The sequence below is a fragment of the Bipolaris maydis genome (assembly GCF_028858645.1).
Source record: "Bipolaris maydis strain C4 unplaced genomic scaffold PSV08scaffold_1, whole genome shotgun sequence".
Taxonomy (NCBI): domain Eukaryota; kingdom Fungi; phylum Ascomycota; class Dothideomycetes; order Pleosporales; family Pleosporaceae; genus Bipolaris; species Bipolaris maydis.
In genome coordinates, this window is record NW_027093857.1 from 145,384 (window position 1) to 167,009 (window position 21,626).

Sequence of the window (21,626 nt, forward strand, 5' to 3'; positions counted from 1 at the left end):
TACTCGTGCCCCAGCCGTGCGAAGCATGTGATCAACGACGTAGCATTCCAAGCTCGCTTTGCAGTGGAAAGGGCCGGTTACCGCAGAAGGGAACACGATGGTTCTTGTCGAAGTTCTAGACTAGAACTCGTAGGAACATTTGCTGGCATCAGTCGTTCAGTCAGTCTATGCTTGGGTTTGACGTGGCTGACAACGTAACGCCATTGCGCGTTAGTGCCTTTCCTCATGCATCCTGGGGTAGAGCTCTACTATCAGGAACAACAGATTTGGAAAAAAAAATAGCAATATTGTTTTCATAGGCACAAGTAGAATGAGGAGACCAAGGGCAAGTACACGGCGTGCATGGCCGGTGGAAACGAGGTTGAACAAGCCTCTGCAACGTGTGCTGTGATATTGGGTCGGAAGTCATTTTGTAACGAGGCGAGAGTGAGGATGCATGCATGCTGAAGTTGACGTGCGTTGGTGTCTGGCTTGCCGGATGTCGTGCACAATTCCTACCGTTCTTCTGGATGGGCAGCTTGGCAAAAGAAGCAAATGGTCATATTCGAAGACTGTCCCGTTTAGTTGGCATGCCGTCGGAGCATGGAAAGACATGATGCGCGCGGAATTATTCGTGATGCCCACAGCCATCACTTGATGTCGTGCGCACAAATGCAGATTCAGTTGGCACTAGGCAAAACCAAACAAGCTCGTGGTAAGCAGTCCATTGTCTGCCAGCTTTGGAGAGGCGAGCGAGCAGTACTATCGTCCATGTGGTTGGCTTGTTAGCGGGCATTGGTGTTGGGCGGGGCTGGCAGATGGAAACAGCCATCACGTGAGGCCGCGACAAGCCGTCTATGGCTTCGGCGCGCAACGCCGGCGGGACTGGCCGGGTTGCAGTAAGTGTAAGGAGAGGCGTAGAGGCAGCAGATCAGCGAAACAGAAGTGACGAGGCAGGGAAAGGAGATTGAAGTCCATTGCCGGCAGCATATTTGGAGGGGGGAAGGGGGGAGGGGGGCGGCAAGGTCCCAGCCAGGTACGAGGCAGGAGGCTCGAAAGGAGCAGGTGCTATGGGCGCACGCGCAACCCCGCGGAGCTTTTGTTGATGCTCCTCCGCATTGCCCGTGGCATTGCGCCAACAGGACGATTCATCACTGCAGAGCTACCAGATACCAGGGGCATGCCCGCTTGTTGTGATAAGAAGTGCCCGAGAATTGGCAGAGGCTTGGTGTGGTGTCGACCACGGCTCCGTTGCTGTTGCTGTTGTTGCTACTGCTGTTATTGTTGTTGTTCTTGTTGTTCATGTTGGTGTTGAGCCGGCGTGGGCAGCCTCCCTATTATTGGGCCCAGCCACCACGATACATCCATGGGAAACCGCGGAATTGCATCATTGCGTCGTAGCCGGTCAGTCCAACGCCCTCTCAAATCTCCTCCCATAGCCCTGTTTTCTTTTTGCTTCTCCCCCCCCGACCCAAATTCCCCACGTTTGGTCAACTGCCATCTCCCTCCTTGTCGCTCTCTGCTACCGCGTGCAATCGCTGGCTGATCTGCATCCCCCACAACCATCGCCGGCTTCTCCGGCCAACAACACCCACCCAAACTCGTGTTCCCCCAGACGACTAAACACATCCCGAGTGTACCACGGCAAGCCTCGCTCCACCAATTCTCACAATGCCGGCCTTTCGCCAGCACTTGGACGCCGTCGCCGCGCAAATAGACAGAATAGCTCCCCGTGACGCCATCCGCACGCCCCGGCAGCCTCTCGTCGGCGCGCCTGCAATCGCCTTCGATGCGCCCAAGGCAGCACCCCTGACAAGGCGGCAGAATGTCATATACGCACCACAAGGCATAATACCTACCTACTACGATTTCTCTGGGCCAGAGCCTGGCACCGTTGTCGGCATTGTCCTTGGTAGTGTTGCCGGCTTTCTCCTCATATGTTGGTTGTTGCAAACGCTCGTCAATGGCTCGCGATCCGCCGGCACGACCGCAATGGCCGGAGAGGAGGAGATTGTAGTGCGCAGACCGCGGCGCAACTCACATGGTGGTCGCTCATCACGCCGCCGCTCTGAAGTACGCGAAGTGAGTAGGAGCCCCCGCACGTCCGGCGCCCGGTCGCACATCATTGTCGAAGAGAGACGGCAGCCGGTAAGGGCAAGGAGCATTGTTGTGGAAGAAAGACATCGCGTGCCTGGCGATAATGTAGTCGAGGTCATCGAAGAACACGAGGATTATCGCGAGAGAAGAGGAAGCCGAAGAAGCGGGTCTGGCTATCGGTGAGTAGCCAAACATCTCCTTCAAGCTAAATGATGTATACTAACATGCCTAGATAAGCCGATACTAGCTATCATGCCTTACTTTCTCCCTTGCCTAGATATAAACCCCCTAAACCACCGATTGTATCATATGCAATCGCCTCCTTCCGACACACCACCAATACCCAGCAAATACGTCTTTTTACTTCCTTCTTCTTATTCACATATCCCTCGGCCAGTTCTTTCTGGCTTCTTTCTGGGCTTTATACCATAATACAGCCATTCTCCTGGCTTTAGGCGTTTTAGCACAAAGGTTGGGATGTAGTGCATAACGAGTTCGGAATGACGAGGTATATATGAGCCACACGTTACGTATAGTCATGTACATCTCTAGTTTGGATGCTTTGAGAAAAGACGGTCGAGTTGACTCCACGTTTGTAATTGTATCGTCAGCGATGCGCAAAAAAAACCCCATTCGAACATCATACATGAACACGATTCCAGACGTGCTAAACCGGCAAAATACTAGACCAGAGCATCTCTGTGAATCGAAATTAGGTACCACCGGAGTACTCGTACTACTGGGAAAATGAAATGAAGCAATCTTGGGGAAACCTTTTTTTTAAGCTCTGCCGATGTGCATGTACAGGTTCAGGAGAGGTCACGCTTGCGAAAAATTCTTGTAGTGAGCGATCAGACGAACACGTCCCATGGTACGAACACTCTCTATCTTATGTGAGATGTGAGAAGGATCATCCTTACATATTCTCCAGCACCTGTGGGTAGGACGACTATTCAACTACTAGCTTCTCCATAAGGCGTACTTGACATGCGCCTACCTTCTTTCAGTTAGCTCTAAACGTTCCCTAGCCTGTGCGTTTGACACATCTTAATGGCCCGCCTCCCCATGTCCCCCTCAATCATTACCCCGCCGTTATACCAGGACTACTGTTACCATGGATAAAGAATCCAGGATCTGTACGGGTGATCTAGACTGGTTTTTCTCTTACCAAAACAACCACGTCGAAATGGACCGGATGCTGGACGATGGCAGCTTCGCTGACCTATCTGAAGCATTGAAAGCGGTGAACGCTGCACCGTCCTATTTCAACGACCAATACCTTGCCGAACAAACATTTCGAGTTTCTCCAAATAACTCAACTGCCTCCTCGTCGCCCTTTACGCCCGGAACTTCTGTCTTGAGGCCCAAGCTCGGCAGTCGTTTTTCAAGAGAAGTCATCCGAACTTTGAAAGACTGGCTTGCAGTTCATCATCAACACCCATATCCAAACGAGAATGAGATGCTTGATTTGCAAAACAGAACTGGTCTTAACAAAGCGCAAATGACAAACTGGTTTGCAAACGCGCGAAGAAGGGGGAAAGTGCAAAGCGTGCGTCCAGGATCACCTCAAGCCCGTGAAAAACCCACATCGCCCATAGACATAATCCACAGGCCAGGCACTCCAGCAATAAGAAGTTCCCATGGTTACAAAGATCCGATGCAGCGTTGGGTAGAGTCGCCGCCTGAACATGAACCCGCCGCTGCAAGTGATATTGCTCGCGCTATGGCTTCTACCTCTCGTGAGTTCTTCCTCAACGCGGGCGCCCACTCTGCAGCTATTGCTTGGTATGACTAGTGCTTACTCGAGCCAGGTGAAGATACTAGGGGAGATATTGACCATGTCCAATCGTGGCAGTCGCCGTATGCAAGATCGTCGGCAAGTAGTACCAGAACGTCGCAGTCGAGTGAGTTCTCAGGCCACTGCTCCTCCGGCTCTCAGACGTCACTAAAAATGCGCCGTGCGCCACGTAAGAAACGAGGGAGCAGGCGACGTCGGCTGGACAAGGAAACAGTCACAACTCCATTGCTCATGCCCTACCAGTGCACATTCTGTACAGAGGTGTTTAGAACAAAGTACGATTGGCAACGACACGAGAAATCACTTCATCTGCCGCTTGAAAGATGGATCTGTGGGCTTTACGGGCCTCGCTCTACCAAAGAGACCATTGAAGAACCGTGTTGTGTCTTTTGTGGAGCCATCACACCAAACGATGCGCATGTTGAAGCTCATCATTACTCAGCGTGTCAAGAGCGCAACATTCGCGAACGGACATTCCACCGCAAAGATCACCTAGTTCAGCATTTACGATTAGTTCATGGTGTTGAGTTTGCAGACTGGTCAATGGCTTCCTGGATGCTGCCTATACCTGACGTTCGGTCTAGATGCGGATTCTGTGGCATAACTATGAAGACTTGGCTGGAAAGAACCGATCATCTCGCAGATCACTTCAAGTCTGGCACAACCATGGCTAGCTGGCAAGGAGACTGGGGTTTTGATAGTTTTATCGAGCCTTTGCTAGAGACCGCAATGCCCCCAGGTAAAAAAAACATCCATCTTATGAGGGTTTAACTTTAGCCGTCGACTAACCGTTGAGCAGACCTTATTGAATGGGAAAGAGGCACATTGATACCCATGAAAGGAAGCGATCCATCGTGGGGCACGCCGCCCAATGCTTACGAGTTGCTCAAGGTCGAGACAGAGTTCTTCATTCAGCGATATTTTGATGAAAATGGTCACCTGCCTGATAACGATGCTATCCAACTCGAGGCTTGTCGGATCATCTTTGCTGCCGAGACCACTTCTGGCACAAGCTCACAGGGAACGGAAAAACAGCATAGAGTTTCTTGGTTGCGAGATCTTGTCATGTCATCTCCAGCATTGACTGAGCGCGCTAGGTTTCAGCCTGTGCGATCAGCACGTGAGAGCAGGCATTTCCCGTTGAGAATCAATGCTAAAGGTCATCTATTCGAGCACTGCCCTATGGAGGTACGGCTTATCAGTTTCGTCATGGACCAAACAGTAGCTGGCCTTGTGCCTAATGATGCACAGCTGCAAAACGAGGCATGTCAGATTGTGAGACAGATGGAACAAGAGACGACTACACCCTCTGATATATTTGCCAACTGGGTCGTAAAGGGCATCTACTCAGCAGCAAATTGGCTTGCGAATTTCAAGCAACGAGCAGCGATACTTGATGTATCTAGCACGAACGGTGCTCTCTCAAGTCATGTAACTGATTCTTGGTGCGCCCCTTTGTGGGCACAACCACTTCATACAAATGCTTTGGAATCAGCACTAGACACAACGAATCCATCCCAGGAGACTTATGACTTCTTCAAACCATTGCCAGCGTTCTCAGAAGGCCCTCCCGCTATACCTTCACCAACCACTCAGTCAGACAGTTATGGTCGAGTTCGAACACTGCTCCCTGATGACGCCAACTTTTACCGCATCTTCGACAGCGATATGAGACGCTGGGCCGCGTCCACACTTTCGCCTAAGAACCCGAACTGCCATGTGCCCTCTGATGAAGAGATACAACACCAGGCGCGTTGGATCATGTACGATAGTGACGACCAATGGAACCAGACTCCAGCAGATTTCCCGGTTTGGTTGTCGCGATTCAAGAAAGAAGTTGGCATTACGACAGATGCCGAAGCCGTTGATCCCAAAGAGTTGGCAGCGCTAGGGAAATGAAAATTCCCCAGCTCCTTCAAGGAGAATACAATAAGTAATCTCAATTGCCATGGCCAGACGGCAAAGGTGAAATCAAGATTTTGTGGTCATTTTATGAGCGGAACCTTTGAACTGAGACTCAAGCTTCGTCTAGCGTAGGAGTCGATGCGCACTAGATATACCAGAGGCGTAACTAGGGGGTTGTAGTGTGTTAGTCTATGTGGGTACGTGGGCTTGAGTTTCCAGCCCTCACAATCCCGAATCAGCCCTATCTTCGGCATTCCGTATCGCATGCACCTTTTCCCCCATCCAAAGATCATACAGTTACTGTCTTCTTGTCCTCGTCCCCTCTAAGAATAGCGTGGAAACCAGGTACGCCCAAACGCAGAGTAGTCTCTAAGCCGAGGACTGTTCAAAGTCGAGGACTGTTCAAAGTCGATTCGTATGAAATCCGCGCACAGACGCAATGTCGGTAGTACAAAGGGTGCATTGAAGAGTGGACGGCTTGCGATGCTTGGGACCATCTCGTAATTACGTAGCGTCGCTTGGCAATGACTAGTCCGCATTACCCCAGAGGCTCTTTCTCCGCATTCCATCCCGCTCCATTCAATCCACCAACCCAAGAGTCCAAACTTTGCCCGTACTTGTCTGCAAAAGTAGCATATTTCTCGCTGGTGGGAGAGGATTGTTCTGGCAGATGTACCTCATCTCGCATTTTGGCAGTCATATTCATTTAACTACTTTCTAACAAAAAGTCTAAGATTCACAACGCAACGGCCCTCACTGGGGTTGGCTTGAGCTTTACCCAAAACAGGATGCCGCCCGACAAGCGGCAACTTTTTGCGATGAGCGACGCAAGCATGTAGTAAAATGAATTCCAGGAGGTGGCTGTTTAGGCAAAAAGAACGGCTGTCGGCTCTGCCGTCACGAGACCATAGCATTCATTGGTTGATCGGCGCCTCCCTTTCGTTGCACATCTCCACATACGGGAGAATTACGTCCGAAGCAGTTTGTATAAGAGTCTTTGCTCCCCATGGGGGACTACAATTGTTTGGGGGTCATAGAACTCCGGCCAAATATCGTTGACAAAACAGACAGAGTGTTATGCGATCCAGTCGCATGTGATCCTCGAACTAAAGATATCTACTTGTGAGATAGTAGAGTCCGGTCACGCCATGGTATGTTCTGAATGCTGCTTACATTCAACCCACACTCACGAGTCCCCCCGCCATTCGACTCCGCGATTGCGCACGTGAAAGCTGAGCTGACCATCACAGTGATATCTGGAGACATGCCGTATAGGGCACTCCACCTCTGCGCGATAGCTGTCATTCCACACTGCCGCACCTGTCTCCCAGTACCCCCTCGGTCTCCCGAACATTATCCGGCCTCAAAATTTGCTCCAGGGGCCATGTCCTGGATACCGGCACTGCTTCACGATACTCGCCCCGCCACGCAATCACTAGACTCCACCATGGCCCTCTTTTTCTTGAAATCTTCAGGGACCTGGATTGAGGTTTTTCCTGCATTGTGAAGCGATGTGGGACGCTAGGCGCTGCAACCTCGGAGTCGGAGATGAAGTTTTCATCATACGTCGGCCAAGACCGGCGCACGTCAGGACAACCACGAAACTTGCACACAGTGGCACACTTTCAATGAAGCTGATAGGCTTTCCAGAAAAATCCATGTGTCGCAGACGCAGCAGCAATCGCCGCCATTGTCGGACTCACACTATCCTGTGCTGTGCAGCATACAGCACACATTTTTAGGACTGCTGGCCAGGGGCGAGGACACTGATCGAGACATGATGCGAAGAAATCTGCAGCTACACCAGATGTAGCAGTTTGACTGCATGAGTCGCATCAAATGCATATCTTTCAGTCGAACCACTTTTTGGTGCACACTCCTGGGCTTCCGAATCCGACCACCCACCATTCAACAAAGTCTTGAGGCTCTGCGGCAGTCATCCGTGCCGCCACGTCCGTGCACGCAGTTCGCCTGCACCACGTTATGTCATCGGAGCCACTTGTTCGCCTTGTCGACATCGCAGACGCGTCTATACCCTAGTATAAACGGCAAACTCAATCGCCTAATCTGTCCATTGGTCGGATGTCGGATGCACGACAGCCATTCATATCCGCACATATGTGGTCGTGAGCACTTGATGGTTCTTTAGACCCTTGCTGTTGCTCCTGTCTGCAGAGCTTCCAGTAAATGTTCATTTACTGCCCGTCTTTCCTATCATTCAAAAAGTGCTGCGGAGTCCATTGACGGTATCATTCGGGCGCTAATTGCAAACGAAAAAAAAACACATTGTTCAGGTGCAACAACGTCGGTGGGCCGATCAAAACGCTATCAACGTCCGTGCGTTCTGGCGTCCAACTGCTGTCCGATGTTGAGCGGTTCAGAAATTTTGCAGTCGGCAGACCTCCGCCTTGGGCTCTCTTGTGAGAGGTTGCCCCATGGTCAGCTCCAACCTGACATTGCGATGTCATCATTCGCCCCGTTCTCCCCGGGCTCGTGCGAGCATTTCCCCTTTCCCCTCCATGCTTAGGGCTTCTGGAAAAACTTGGTCTTGCGGACATGCGGATGAAACTGGCACTGGGGCTCCACTGCCAATAGACCCTACGTGCAAACCCCGTCTCCGCGTAGTGTCGCTATATATACAGTACAACGTCCCCCTCGAAATCCACACTGGTCTCCTCTTCTCCAGCTTCTCTCCAGCTCAGCCTCCGTGAGAAGTACACCCCACGCTGTGGACCAGCTAATTCTTAGTCTACCAACATTTCCCTTACATATCTTTAATCAACCACCGCACGCCAGGATGGTCTTGTCGCGTTTCTTCAGTAAAAAGACTGCAGCTGATGGAGTGCCGGGAAAGGGAACTCCTGAAAGCGGCACTCCTGCTGGCACACCAGCCAGGGGCAACTCCGATGCTGCTCAACATGCAGCTCTTGAGCCAAAAGGCCGAGTACCTGCTATTGCTGTTATTCTTGGTGCTGTTGCTAGTATCGGTGGCTTCATGTTCGGCTACGAGTCTGGACAAATTTCCGGTTTCCTTGAGATGGATGATTTCAAGAACCGCTTTGGCGACGACGGCAAATTCTCTGCTGTGCGCCAAGGTGCCATTGTCGGTCTTCTGGCGTAAGTATTAGCTCCGATTATGAAGTGAATACCTCTAACCAGTAACCAGTGTCGGTACCCTCTTTGGATGCTTAGGCTCAGCTCCCCTTGCTGACACCTTCGGTCGTCGTCTTACCATCTCCGGTTCCGCCTTCTTCTACATTATCGGTGTGATCATTGAAATCACCAGCAAGGATGTCTGGGTACAGTTCGCAATGGGTCGATTTGCCGCTGGTCTTGGTATCGGAGCTCTTTCGACCGTCGTACCCATGTACCAATCCGAGTCTATTCCCAAGCGAATTCGCGGCGCTACTGTTTCCTCCTACCAACTCTTCATCACCCTTGGTATCTGGACCGCGTACATGGTCAACTATGGCACCGAGAAGAGCTACATCAACAGCGCTCAGTGGCGTATCCCCAACGGTCTCTCCGCTCTCTGGGCTATTCTGCTTGGTACCACCATCTTGCTCCTGCCAGAGTCCCCTCGCTACGCATACCGCAAAGGCAAGGTTGAGGATGCTCGCACAAACACGGCCCGCTTGAACGGCGTCGACCCTCACAGCCCCTTTATCGATGCTGAGATTGCCGAGATTCAGGAGAAGCTCGAAGCCGAAGCCGCTGGTGGCGATCACCCATGGCACGAAATCTTTACCGGCCCTCGCATGCTTTACCGTACTCTACTCGGAATGGTTCTCCAGGCTGGTCAGCAACTTACCGGTGCTAACTACTTCTTTTACTACGGCACAACTATTTTCGCCGCGACCGGTCTCAGCAACTCGTATGTCACCTCCATCATTCTCGGAACCGTCAACGTTGTTGCCACCATCGCTGGTCTCTGGATTGTCGAGAATGTCGGCCGCCGCAAGGCCATGATGGCTGGTGCTGCCTGGATGGCCATTTGCCTCTTCATTTACTCCTTCATTGGCCACTACCAGCTTGACCACCAGAACCCTCTCAGTACCCCTCAAGCCGGAAACATCATGATTGTATTCACCTGCCTGTTCATCGCAGCTTTCGCTACCACTTGGGGACCTCTTGTCTGGGCTATTGTCGGTGAGCTGTACCCTGCTCGCTACCGTGCTACTTGCATGGGTCTTGCTACCGCATCCAACTGGCTCTTCAACTTCATCATTTCCTTCTGCTCCACTCTGATTACCGACCGCATCGACTACTTCTACGGTCTCGTCTTCGCCGTCTCCCTCGTCATCCTCTTCTTCATTGTGTATTTCTTCATGATCGAGACCAAGGGCCGCTCTCTCGAGGAGATTGATACCATGTACGTCTTGCACGTCAACCCCATCACTAGCAGCAAGTGGGACCCATCCACTCTCCAGAAAGACGGCCTTGTTGACACGGACCGTCTGCACATGGGTCCTGGTGGCCGTACTTTCAGTAAGGCAGAACAGAGCGGTACCCACGGCGGTATCCTGGAGCCTGCGGAGAGGAATGAGATCCAGGTGTAAGCAGTTTGGACGTTGAGCATTAAGAAGTTGCATTTTAATGGCGCTTGAGTGGTTTGCATATGCTTGATTTGCCCATAGAGGCTCTGGTGGGATTGGCATGGAAGAAAAAATATATATATGATACCTTTGTAATGATTTCGATGTTGGGTTGAATGAACCGGGCTTTTTTATTAGCACTTTTTAGCATCATCAAATAGAATGACATGCGTTAAGAGCAAAATAATCTATCAATACCTTGCAATGTTCTAAGCAAGTATTTTTGCTCGTGCAACTACAGCTTCTCAAAAACTCCGAACGCATAATTGAATTTTTCCAACTGAACTCTCAAGATCTCGGATCCTTGGCTCCAATATCGTTACTCTCCTGCGCCCATCCCTCCTTTCCCTCCCCCGGCCTCACCACTTTGTCCTGAGCAGACTCGGCCTCGGGTTCCGCGGCCCACTTTTTCAGTACATCCAATCCCACGCTGTTCAATGCCTTGATATGTGTAGATTCCAGCTTGACCTTGGGCACCTCTCCGATTTCCTTTTCCGCTGCATTTTTCCACACGGAAGCTTCGAGGCAAAAGCGTTGGCCGGGGCCCACGCCGGCTTTCCGCAGGTCCGTTCCGTTGGAGGAAGAGAAGTCGAGGAAGGCGTTTGTTAGGATCACGGCGATGGGGTTGCTGCTATCACACATTCCTGCATGAATGGAGGAGGGCAGCGAAGATGAGCCATTCCTTTCTGAGGAGTGCTTATGTAGTGGCGCGTTGAAAACTGCGAGGTATCAGGTTGAGATGGAAGTGGTTTACTCTATGAAGACGCACCATTCTTTTGCTTGACGTCGATTTGCCCTTGCTCGTTCTTTCCTGACATCTCAACGGTCTGATTATCTGATATCAATTGTTTTGGGAAGCTGAAGTCGAGTTCTGTGGAGCTTAGGGGTGAATTGTAATGCAATCAAGTCCAAGTCTTGATTCAAGACGAACTGGTGTGACCTGCTATAGCTGAATTTTAAGCAAAACTTGGAATCATTCAGTTCACCTTGAAATTCCGCGTCTAACTCCCTTTGCACAAAGCACTTCGTAAGAATGATGCCTTCATGACTTCCCTCGGCTTGTATCTTGACGTCAGAGACTGGAAAACGGTTGAGAAGTTACTTCCACGCTCTAGGTTCATATGCGAGACATTTCACGTTCAAGATATCAAGTATATAAACCTACTGGTCCCCCAAATCTCAGATTGGATGTGTCGTCGCAAACCAAGAGACTGAGCAGTGGTATCAACGCCTGGGAGTGTATTACGCTAAACCCAATATGCACTAGCGTTTATTTCACCAACTTCGCCTTCTTCAATGAGCAATTCATCTGTCCTTACCGCCACACACCACACACACGACAACCACTACCATGATAACATAAGAGCCGCGCACGCTACACCTATTTTCACACCGCCACCTATCCATTCACATCGCCTCACACCAACTACGCAATACTCCTTGGCGCGTCCATCCCAAAGCGCCCTGTCCCATACTAGTAGGTGTTAACAAGTCGGTGATTGGCAAGCACCGACATGCCGACCAGACTCGCACAGCCCAGCCCCATCACGCACACATGGCCGATTCATCTCACGATGCAATCATCGGGCCATGAGGCTGTACAGCCACGTCGGACAGAGCCAAGGAAGCGTACACGCGTTCACGTGTGCTGTGGCCGTCATTAGTACCACACCATGTGTCGAAAGCGCCGAGCTGGGCCAATGAAGCCGAAAAAGAAGAGCGCTGGCAACTGGAAAGTACAGTGTTGTTCGAGTCAGCGTCGCGTTCGCCCTGTTACGTTCACCGATGCATGCAAAGAGAGATACCTAATTTGACTCAAGAGGTTACACCCATGCTGCCTGGCTCAAACCCCCCTATGTTCTCTTCAGGCAAAAGAGCTACGTGTGAGCATGCAGATCTGCCAAAACGTTAAGTATTGTTCATAAACACTGTGGCGAGTCAGCAGAACGATTTGCAACCAAGATGAGTGATGATGGTAACGAAGCTAACCCCTAGCTTCTTTTCTTGATTTTTTCCCTCCAAGAAATGCTAGAAAGCCAGCTAGCATAGCATGTAACCATGAGAATATGACACTGGCCTCTTTACCTAATGCCGCAACCTAGTCTCATATATTCGCGGCTTACGAACCAAAGATACGAGGGCATGCACTAGGTCTATGCCTGCTTTTGTCCTTTCTGCTCAAGAATGAAGCAAAAGAAACGACGCGGTACCAGACTCCGAGAGAAAAAGTATCCTTGCATACTTTACGCACTACACTCAGCGTTGGCGAGAAATGTAACGTGCAGAATCTTTGTCCCTGGAGGAGCAGGAAGAAGCAAACATGTAAACGGCGGTCACGTAACGTTCTTTCTTCTTTTTTTCCCTTCCAATTTCCACAGCTTGATCCCCCTCCATAGTATGTGCAAGGTAGCAAGCGAGCGATCTACGGGTGTATAAAGTAGCAACTACTCATCTATGATGTAAGTCAATACGTAGTAACGTAATTGTGGTTTGTGATGCAGATGTGGCAATGACGGTTATTGCACCGGTAGAAAGCGAGGCTAACACGAATTTTTCTCATGGCCAAACTGTCAGGATGGTCACGAGGGAGTTTTGCGTCTTTAGTATCAATTGTCCGTCACCTTTGCTAACTGTTGGTTGACGTCGTTTGACATGACCGCTGCTGCAGGTCAATCTAGCAGGGCTTTGGGACGTACCGAGATGCGGGGTGCACAAGAGCAAAAGAGAGAATTGTAGACGAGGGGTGGGTTGCACGCACAAGCGTTAGTATGAGATATTTTTCTTCTGCTCGCTCTCGGCATGCACAATCGCTTGTGGAGAAGCACCGGGCGAAGCTGCATGTTGCTTGCATATGTATGTAGGCATGTATTGATGTCTGCTGCCCCGCTGTAAGTACTAGGCACATATTGTAGTGCGTCATCACAATGCACCTCTCCCCCCATCTACGGAACACCCAAAGAAAAAAAAGCACCCGGCTTCATGCAATGCAATGCAATCTGCGTCTTTTCATCTGTATAGTACAATGTCCGCGTGCATGGAGAATTTAAGAGCGTTAGTAGCCGAAACGCACTTGCTAACCCTGCAGCCGTTGGCGAATCTCGGCAACGACATTCCGGATGCGAGGCTCCTTGACCTTTTGCTCGGCACGGGTGACGGCATCGCCTATTTGAAGAATATCGCGGCCAGCTTCGCAAAAGTCGGGGCCAAGACACAGCAACGTACCAGTAGCCACAAGCGCACGGTAAACAGCTTCGGAGTCGGTAGCTGTGGTAAGAACCTTTGACAGATCGTCAAGGAGCGATAGCGCCCGGTCCGCGTTATTCTCGTAATTCAGAAGCACCGAATAGTTAATGTATAGCGTAGTGAGCGCAATGATCAAATTGCGGTTGGTAGAGGTGAGGAACGGCGACACCAAAGGATGTATGTTGTCAAACTCCTTGCTCGCAAGAAGTCTACCCTTCTCAGTCTGGAGCAGATTGCTGAGACACCGTATTGCCATCATAGTGTTGTTGGGTGGAGAGGACCCAGTGAAGACATCTGATTCGATAAGGGCTGGTAGTAGGTTTTGCTCAGGCAACACAAGGAAAGCAGCTGGCTCCTCGAAGGCAAGGACTAGCCGCAGCAGATCGAGGGCGGGCAACCGCTTTTCTGCTGGCCATTGAGTTGCTGCTTTCAGGAGAAGCTCGACACCAGTGATGTCAATTCCCTTGCCATTTCCCTTCTCAAGTGCACTGACAGTGGCGCTGAGTTGCTCAATATCCGAAGGGTTCAGCGAAATGCCCTTTTGGCCATCATCGACTAGAGCCTGGTTGAACTCTGTGAGCTTTTTGAAGATGATTTTATGGTTTCCGGCTGTAATAGGAAGGTAATCCTTTTGCGGAAGTATCTTGGGTGGCGATGGTGCGGGCTGTGGTTGCGCGGGGACCTGGTTAGCGTCTCCCGGGCGGTAGCGTGCATCTGAACCCCAGGGATCCGCGCCCTGCGCGCTACTTTGGCCTAGCGTTGCACCCTGGGTGTTTTGAATAATGAAGTTTGCGACTTGATCCAAGTAGGTAAGCGGTAGTTCGTTGTCTTCGATGAACTTACGCGCAGCCTCGTAATGGTTCTGGTTGAGATTGTATGGCAGTTTCAGCGGTGGCTTGCCATCTTCAATGTCAACGTCAAAGACATAGTCGTACTCTTTGCCAGCATGAGATATCTTGCGTCCACCGCTCCCAGCCGAATCAACTACAGTGCCAACATTCACCCATTGATTGGCGGCAGCTGACCACTGATATGCCGAAACATTCCCGTTCATCTCCTTGATCATTTGTACCTGGCCTTCCTTTGTGCCGGATCGTTGGGTAAGAAACTCGGGCCCGGGCAGCTGTTCCTTATTGATGTTGCCTACAGTTTGTTGTGGAATTGCTGATCCTTTGACATCATCGAGGAACTGTTGGATCTCGGTTTCGGCGGCATAACGAGATTGGTCGCGGGTGAAGACACGTGCGAGTTTATCACTCGCACCTGTGACGATGTCCCCATTCTCTTTACACACGGCCACTGACCATACTGAGATGGCTGGATGGGTAATAGTCTGTATACACTGGTTGTTTTCCCACACACGCACAGTCCGATCTTCACCAGCACTTACGATCCCACCGTTGGGAAGGACGGCAAGTGAGTAGATGAAGTTTTCATGGCCATGTAACTCCGCCACCTGCTTTCCAGTAATTGTCCATAGGCGGATGACGGCGTCATTGCCTGCAGAGGCGAATTGAGCTCCCGAAGGGTGGTCCGAAGGCAGTCGACAGAGAGCGCGTACGACTTCTGGTGCCTGGATGGAGCGTACTGGCGATGTACCGCCCGAGATGTTGTAGACGCGAATTTGATTATCGGCGCATCCGGTGATGATGGTGTTCTCATCAAAGGCAAGGACAGCCCACACCGACGCAGTGTGGCCCTGCAGCACGGTAGACTCACCCCATTTGCCAACCTCCCACAAGCGGGCCTCCATATCCCAGCCGCCACTCACGATATACCGACCATCTTCGCTAACGTCGAGAGCGCAGACATTGTTGCCATGTCCTATCAGCAGGGCGTCGGCGTCGGAATCGAGGGTCTTTGCGGGTGAGCGTACGTCGATGATTTGGTCTTTGCCGCCGGAAACAACAAGACCGTCGGGAAAGGAAGACGAGGGGGGGACAATGGCGAGCGAGTTGACAAACTCCTTGCCATGTGTCTTGATGGAGCTGTCCCAAACAGGTGGATTGGCTGATTGCTGTGTCCAAGCGCGTACTGTGAAGTCTCTCGAGGCGGAGAAGATGGAGGCGGGCGACGCGAAGGCTACACTTCGGACCTAGGGTGAGGGTTAGTGTGTCTGTGTGTGTAGGACGTGCACAGCCTAGGCTGGACTCACGTCGTCTTCATGGCCGCGCAGGGTGGCTGATAGCTTGAAATCGGCCATGATGGAGCTGGGCGGGGTTGCTCGAAGGGTGGGGAGAGCTGGGCAACGGGGGCGAGGGTGGAAAGAAACAGGCGCTAGTCTGTCACGGAGCCTGTGCCTGCAACCAGGAAACACATGCGAATGCGAAGCTCTCTCACACACACACGAAAAGACGACGGCACGTGGAGGACTGCGTTTCTTCGTGTCTACGGTCAAGACCAACTGCTCGGCCATTGGCGTCGTCCCACTGGCGACGTCAGCCTTTGGCGAGGCGGCCGGCCCACTCGCTCACCCTCCCCCCGGTCGCCCGTCGCCGCTTCCCTCTCCCGCCCCTTCCACTTCTGCTTCTGCCGCCTTCCCCCCTTGGCTTGGCAGAGAACACGCGCAACTCAACACCACACTTGACTCTGACCACCAACCACCAAACGTCAATCCGTTAGACCATCAGTCCTTTATTAACCCATCTGCGGCTGAGCCCAGCCCGTGCTGTTTCTCCGCGGCCTACCAATCGCGCACGCCTCTTTCTTCTTCTTCTCAGCTTGCCCTGATCGCCTAGCACCATCTAGACTGGCGATAGCGTTGCCACAACTGTATCCGATCAGATCATATCGCATCATATCTCTGTTCCATCGGCTTGGGCGTGGCTTGCGGCTTGCGGCACGTGGCCAATGCTCTGCCTGGGCCTCTTCCGTGTCAGGTCTCGAGCAGCAGTGCTCGGAGACGATACAAGCGTCTACCAAGCTCGTACTTACAGTACACACGTACATACACACATGCACTCAGTGTCCATGCTCACGATTGTTGTATCTCCGCTGCGAGCCTGCTATTGATATGTTGCAACTGGCATTGACCAACAACACCCCAAGACCCACTTGCACACAGGAATGCATGTTGAACGGGGCAGCAGAGTCGACACGGGCATAATTCCTTCGTCTCCTGTTCGTGGCAGGATGCAGCAACGTTTGAACTCTCGTTGGAGATGCACAGGTTGCAGCCGCACCAGCTGCGTCGCTGTGGCGCATCCCCAGAGAGGCACAGTGCAGCATGGTAGAATGAGTCCAAAAGTTCCCTCTTTCTTTATCTGCCGTCTCCCATCAACTCCGCCACCCCGGTTTTTTTGGCTCCATGGCCTCCATCGCGGAGGACGGCATTCGTGTTTCGCCGACTGCAAGGAGTCAGTCAGTACCAGGGAGGCTTTGATGCGCAAAGCAAATGATTGTGCATCGTCTTGCGCGTTTCCCAGGTCATTTGCCTCCTGTCATGGTGCTTGGCCGCTCGTTTGGCCAGCCTCCACGTCCCCTGGGCCTTGCATGCGCTCATGCCGCCCTCAGACGTCGCCCTCAGCATGGTACTGCAGCCACTAGACCATTAGGCTTTCGCGTGACATTCCTGACTCTGCTGTTCCAGATGCACTTGTAGCAAGGTCGCCCAGACTGGTTCTAGCCAGGAAACGCTACGCCAAAGCCAAGCCACTCGGTTCATCTGGCGAAGTGTTGCATGTCAGCTCAAATTTTGGGCCGCTTGTAGAACAGAGGGACACCCTGTGACTTGCCTGGAACCGGTCCATGGACCACCCCATGTCATCCAAATGACCGCGTCCTCCGCGACTGACGCCAGCGTGCCATTGCCGCGAGCCTGTAGGGCAAAGCCTACAAGAGAGCCTTTGTCCCGCCCAGGTGCCATCATCGCACTTTTGATCTGCACTTCTCCATAATTACCACGACAATCTTTACCCGGCCCGCCCCTACCAGCCTCATCCACCGCTCTTCACGGTCCGGCAAGTTTAGGTCCCTTTGGTTCATCAGCCTTACCATACACTCGGGCCCGCACGGCGCTTCCGTGAGATCATCGCCGACCCCTACGTACCCCTACGCACTGTTGCGTAGCAAACTAGGATTAAACCCGTCATAACAGTGCGGCCGTTGCTCTGCACTTTTTTCTTTTGCTTTTAAGCCAGGGTCCTGGGTGTACAAACATCCGCTTCAAATAGCCTCCTTCCGCCAGTCCGAGTCGACAAACACATACCAAGCAATCATACACACACACTTTACTCACACAATGGACGCCCCAATGATTGAACTCAAGTCTGCATTGGCCTCGTAAGTCGCCCCTTGTCGTCTACTCAATCCCAGCTAAGTCTTTTCAGACTGTTCCAATGTGGCCAATACTCAGATCTGACCATCGTTTGTGGAGCCAAAAGATACCAAGTACACCGTATACTTCTCGCAACCAGATCGACCTTTTTCGAGGGCGCATGTCGAGGCGGCTTCAGAGAGGCAGAGAGTGGAGTCATTGACCTGAGCGAAGATGACGCGGAGGCTGTGGAACACATGATCCACTGTAAGCATCTAAATAGCCATGGCAATCTCATGAGTTATGCTGACACTGCGCAGACTTCTATCACATGGACTACCTAAGCAAAAAACCACTTTCGCGCCGCTCTTCACAACGATCAAATCGACCAACATCCCTAGGGCAAAGGCAAACACCATCACGGAAATTCATTCTCGACCCTAGCGAAGACCCGTTATTAGCCCTTGTAGCCGCTGCTGCACCATTGACCCCTCCACCGAACGAGCCAACATTCCAGAATGTTGATGCATCCGCTAAGCTTGCCGCCACCCCGATGGTCGACCAACTTCTTGAAGACGACGATCTTGAGAGCGTAGAATTCGAGCCAGAGTCGGAAATTCAGTCTGCACATCTCGTCGCACATGCCAAAGTGTACGCAATCGCTGAGAAGTACGTACCGCTTTTCCTCACACCTTTCTGCCATGCTTGTTTTTTTTCCTTTCTCTATCCTAATCCCTGTCTCGCGGGGTGGCTTTCGTCTGCATCTGCAGAGTTGGTTCCCGTGATGCTGTGCATTGCACGGCGTTTCCAAACGCCGACCACCCCCGCCATGTGCGTCACCAACATGAACACAACACCAATCAACGCTTTTGCTGCCTTTTCCTCCACACCATGCACACCTCTTTTCTGTTTTTCCTTTTCTCCATAAGAGTACAGGACAGGCCAATGGTGGCCGTTTGCAAAAACCAAAATGCCATCTCGAAACCGAACGCGTCAGCGTTTTTCTTACCTATCCAATCACTCAGCCGCCACCGATGACAAACACGGGCTAACCATTCTTTGCAGATATGGCATCGCTGGCCTGAAAGCGCTTGCACGCAGCAAGTTTGTCGATCAGATCGACTTGCATCTCGCTAGTCCCGAGTTTCCAGAGGCATGCCAAGAGGCATACGAATCCACTTTCCACTCAGACCGCGGCCTACGAGACGTTATCATTCAGGCCTTCCGTGCAAACCCCAGCCTCTCGCTACGTCCTGACGTTGAGATGATGGTACGAGAAACGCCAGGGCTTGCATTTGAACTCTTTCGAATGGCTAGTGGCCTCCCCGTTTCCTCGTGAGATACCCATGGAATGTCTGTCTCCATCAACCCGAAACCCACAAGTTACTCCACGAGCTTGTTGGTCTGTGCCATTGCCCGTATTGCAAAAACATGCATACAAAATGGTGTCTCCTTCACCCCGTTGGTGTTCCTGTGCAGTAAGCAACGCGCGTCCATCTCTTTGCGACCCATCCCTAGACCAAGGACAATATCCTGCGACTGCACACCACAACGCGCTACAATGCTAGTTGGTGTCCCAAGCCACCCTTTGTCACAACAGCGTTCGGCAACCAACGTGAAGCGGGGGTGCTGCATGTCTCACAAATTACACCGACCTGTGCATGCACCCTCAGAACCATATCTGATTCGATGCAACCAATCGTGTGTGGAGATGATTGATCATCGGCCGGGCCTGACAATGTATATTTCTTTTACTTACTCTTTTCTTTCTTTTGAGCGTTACTGGTAATTCTAGCGATATCATTAAGCGAATTGAGCTCCTCTGGCTCACCAATCTCAACTTCACTTGCCCTGCGTGCCCCAACTTCTTATCTTGACCCTTGAGTGCTTTTTTGCATCAGATTAATTGAAGAACCGCAGCTCGGATGGATAGCGAGTAGTATTCTATGGTTGGAGAGCTCATAACGCGTCAGGTTTTGTTAAGTGTGGATGATGTAGGCTTTGTGTAACCTTGGCCAGGAACATTACTACTACACTCTTAGCAATTGATGGCTAGTGTTGCAACGACAGTCGAAAGACTTGAATGCTCTTCGGGGCGTATACTACTATCCTCCTGAATACCCATCCCCGCCTAGCAGAACTGGATACGGTGTCAGATTCCAAGCTGAGTGCGGGGGAGTGGGACGCCTAACAGTAACGATGTTTTTTTTCTGACGCAGGGACGATCTGCAAGCCTCTCCGCGGTCCGGCCCTTACACTTACATTCTTGTACCTCATACTCAAATCGCATACCAGATGGATCTACAGCTGGAAAACGCCACGCATCGGAGGCGTAGAGCTCGAAACATCACTTTTCTTTTCGCATTCCTATCAGACTTGCCGTTTCCACCCCCCCTCTTTTCTCAGCACAATGAGGCGTGCTTCCGCAATTGAGTCGTATCCTAGCTGAGCAGGGACTTGGCACATGCAAATTTGGCTAACTCGAAGAATTCCCATTTCCCCGCAGAGTCAGGTCAGTGCTTTCATTGTATCTATGGCCCGTGATAGGGTCTAGTAATCGGTTGCGGCTTCGAGGCAATCCGATCTAGCACACAAAGCACTGCAGTACGTCATACAAAGAACGCCAGTCATCCTTTGGATTGCATGCCTGAAACGCCAGGCTCAGTGGTCTCAGTAATGCTGTCTCTTTTCCTTTCTTTTTTCTGTCCGTTGGGACTTCATTCGTTCTTGTGTACGTAGCAATGGTGATGTGCACCAATGTTCTCATGCCATTGATCCAAATAATCACCAAATTTACAACAAACAACTCTCAAAGATGCTGTGCAGAGAAGGCTAGAAATCATATTTCTCTATGGAAAAAAATATGATTTTTCTTTGCAAAGAGCCATCAAGTTTATGAAAGTTAGAATTTACGAGTAGCTGCCAACGTATCCAGTATGCTTCAATATTCAGACAGCGTTGTCCTCTTGGTGACCCAACTTTCGGACCCATGCGCTGAAACGAGGAGATGGGCGTTTCCGTGTCGCTACACTTCTTTGTTTCTTTCTTTGTTTCTTTACTCTGGTTTAATATTTTGTGTCTCCGGTCAGACACGTGGTTTGATTTCAAGCGGTTGGAATGCGCGAGATGGGAAGCAAGATGCATGACAGTGGACTTGGGATGAGAAGGAGGCACGGAAGGAGATGACGAGAGACCAGGATGACGTGAAGTATACTGCGGAAGTGTAAAGAGAGACGATATCTCGCCGTGGAGAAAAGGCCGTCCAATACATCAAAATCACTTACCATCTACCTATCTGCACACTGCCGAGAGTTTCAAGTGTTTCAATCGCCATCATGCAGTTCTTGCTTTTGCTACTGCTGAGTCCGATGTCAATGCCGATGCTGCTGCTCTCGCCTACATGTCTTCGATCGAGGAATGCGGTTCCCTAGGTGTGTGTCGTCTCTTCTTCATTTCAGGGCCTCGTCAATATTGCTCTTGCTAACCCTCGATAAATAAGTCATGCAGGTTCGCGAGAATGCCGACCCTGCCCAATACCGCAAGTGCGCTGAGTACACACTGGGAGACAAATACCGTATCTGCAGCGACACTTCGTTCGCTCTAACCAACGAGTCGCTTGTCTCCCGCCGCGAGGTCATTCGAGGTGTATCTGACTTTTTTTTTCGCAAGGAGCAGGCGTAACACTACGAGTCTGCTCTCGGTTGCACCAAGAACTACTGCTGGGGACGGTGGCGGTTCTTAGCTCCGGTGCGCT

At 51.4% G+C, this 21,626-nt stretch overlaps 6 protein-coding genes across 6 annotated transcripts; 4 read left to right on the forward strand and 2 right to left on the reverse strand.

The window, feature by feature from the left end:
• The first annotated feature begins 1,380 nt into the window (after positions 1–1,380).
• Positions 1,381–2,785, forward strand: PSV08DRAFT_253046 (uncharacterized protein). The gene is made up of 2 exons (XM_014219394.2): positions 1,381–2,255; positions 2,309–2,785. The coding sequence occupies exons 1-2, from the start codon at positions 1,651–1,653 to the stop codon at positions 2,310–2,312; spliced, it is 609 nt and encodes a 202-aa protein (XP_014074869.1). The 5' UTR covers positions 1,381–1,650; the 3' UTR covers positions 2,313–2,785.
• A 405-nt stretch (positions 2,786–3,190) lies between these two features.
• Positions 3,191–5,773, forward strand: PSV08DRAFT_212959 (uncharacterized protein; the record flags this gene model as incomplete). Its single annotated transcript, XM_066092103.1, has 3 exons — positions 3,191–3,815; positions 3,888–4,613; positions 4,671–5,773. The coding sequence occupies 3 exons, from the start codon at positions 3,191–3,193 to the stop codon at positions 5,771–5,773; spliced, it is 2,454 nt and encodes an 817-aa protein (XP_065949891.1).
• Positions 5,774–8,445: 2,672 nt separating this feature from the next.
• On the forward strand, positions 8,446–10,724 carry PSV08DRAFT_192237 (uncharacterized protein). The gene is made up of 2 exons (XM_014219392.2): positions 8,446–8,896; positions 8,946–10,724. The coding sequence occupies exons 1-2, from the start codon at positions 8,577–8,579 to the stop codon at positions 10,336–10,338; spliced, it is 1,713 nt and encodes a 570-aa protein (XP_014074867.1). The 5' UTR covers positions 8,446–8,576; the 3' UTR covers positions 10,339–10,724.
• On the reverse strand, positions 10,556–11,572 carry PSV08DRAFT_253083 (uncharacterized protein). The gene is made up of 2 exons (XM_014219391.2): positions 11,144–11,572; positions 10,556–11,093 (listed from the first exon to the last, which is right to left on the reverse strand). Exons 1-2 carry the CDS (start codon positions 11,190–11,192, stop codon positions 10,663–10,665), a joined length of 480 nt encoding a protein of 159 aa, XP_014074866.1. The 5' UTR covers positions 11,193–11,572; the 3' UTR covers positions 10,556–10,662.
• A 1,535-nt stretch (positions 11,573–13,107) lies between these two features.
• On the reverse strand, positions 13,108–15,820 carry PSV08DRAFT_192240 (WD40-repeat-containing domain protein; the record flags this gene model as incomplete). The annotated part of the gene is made up of 2 exons (XM_014219390.1): positions 13,108–15,712; positions 15,773–15,820. The coding sequence occupies 2 exons, from the start codon at positions 15,818–15,820 to the stop codon at positions 13,448–13,450; spliced, it is 2,313 nt and encodes a 770-aa protein (XP_014074865.1). The 3' UTR covers positions 13,108–13,447.
• A 1,931-nt stretch (positions 15,821–17,751) lies between these two features.
• Positions 17,752–19,233, forward strand: PSV08DRAFT_162 (uncharacterized protein). The gene is made up of 4 exons (XM_014219389.2): positions 17,752–17,898; positions 17,946–18,139; positions 18,193–18,541; positions 18,938–19,233. The coding sequence occupies exons 1-4, from the start codon at positions 17,858–17,860 to the stop codon at positions 19,209–19,211; spliced, it is 858 nt and encodes a 285-aa protein (XP_014074864.1). The 5' UTR covers positions 17,752–17,857; the 3' UTR covers positions 19,212–19,233.
• The last annotated feature ends 2,393 nt before the right edge of the window (positions 19,234–21,626 follow it).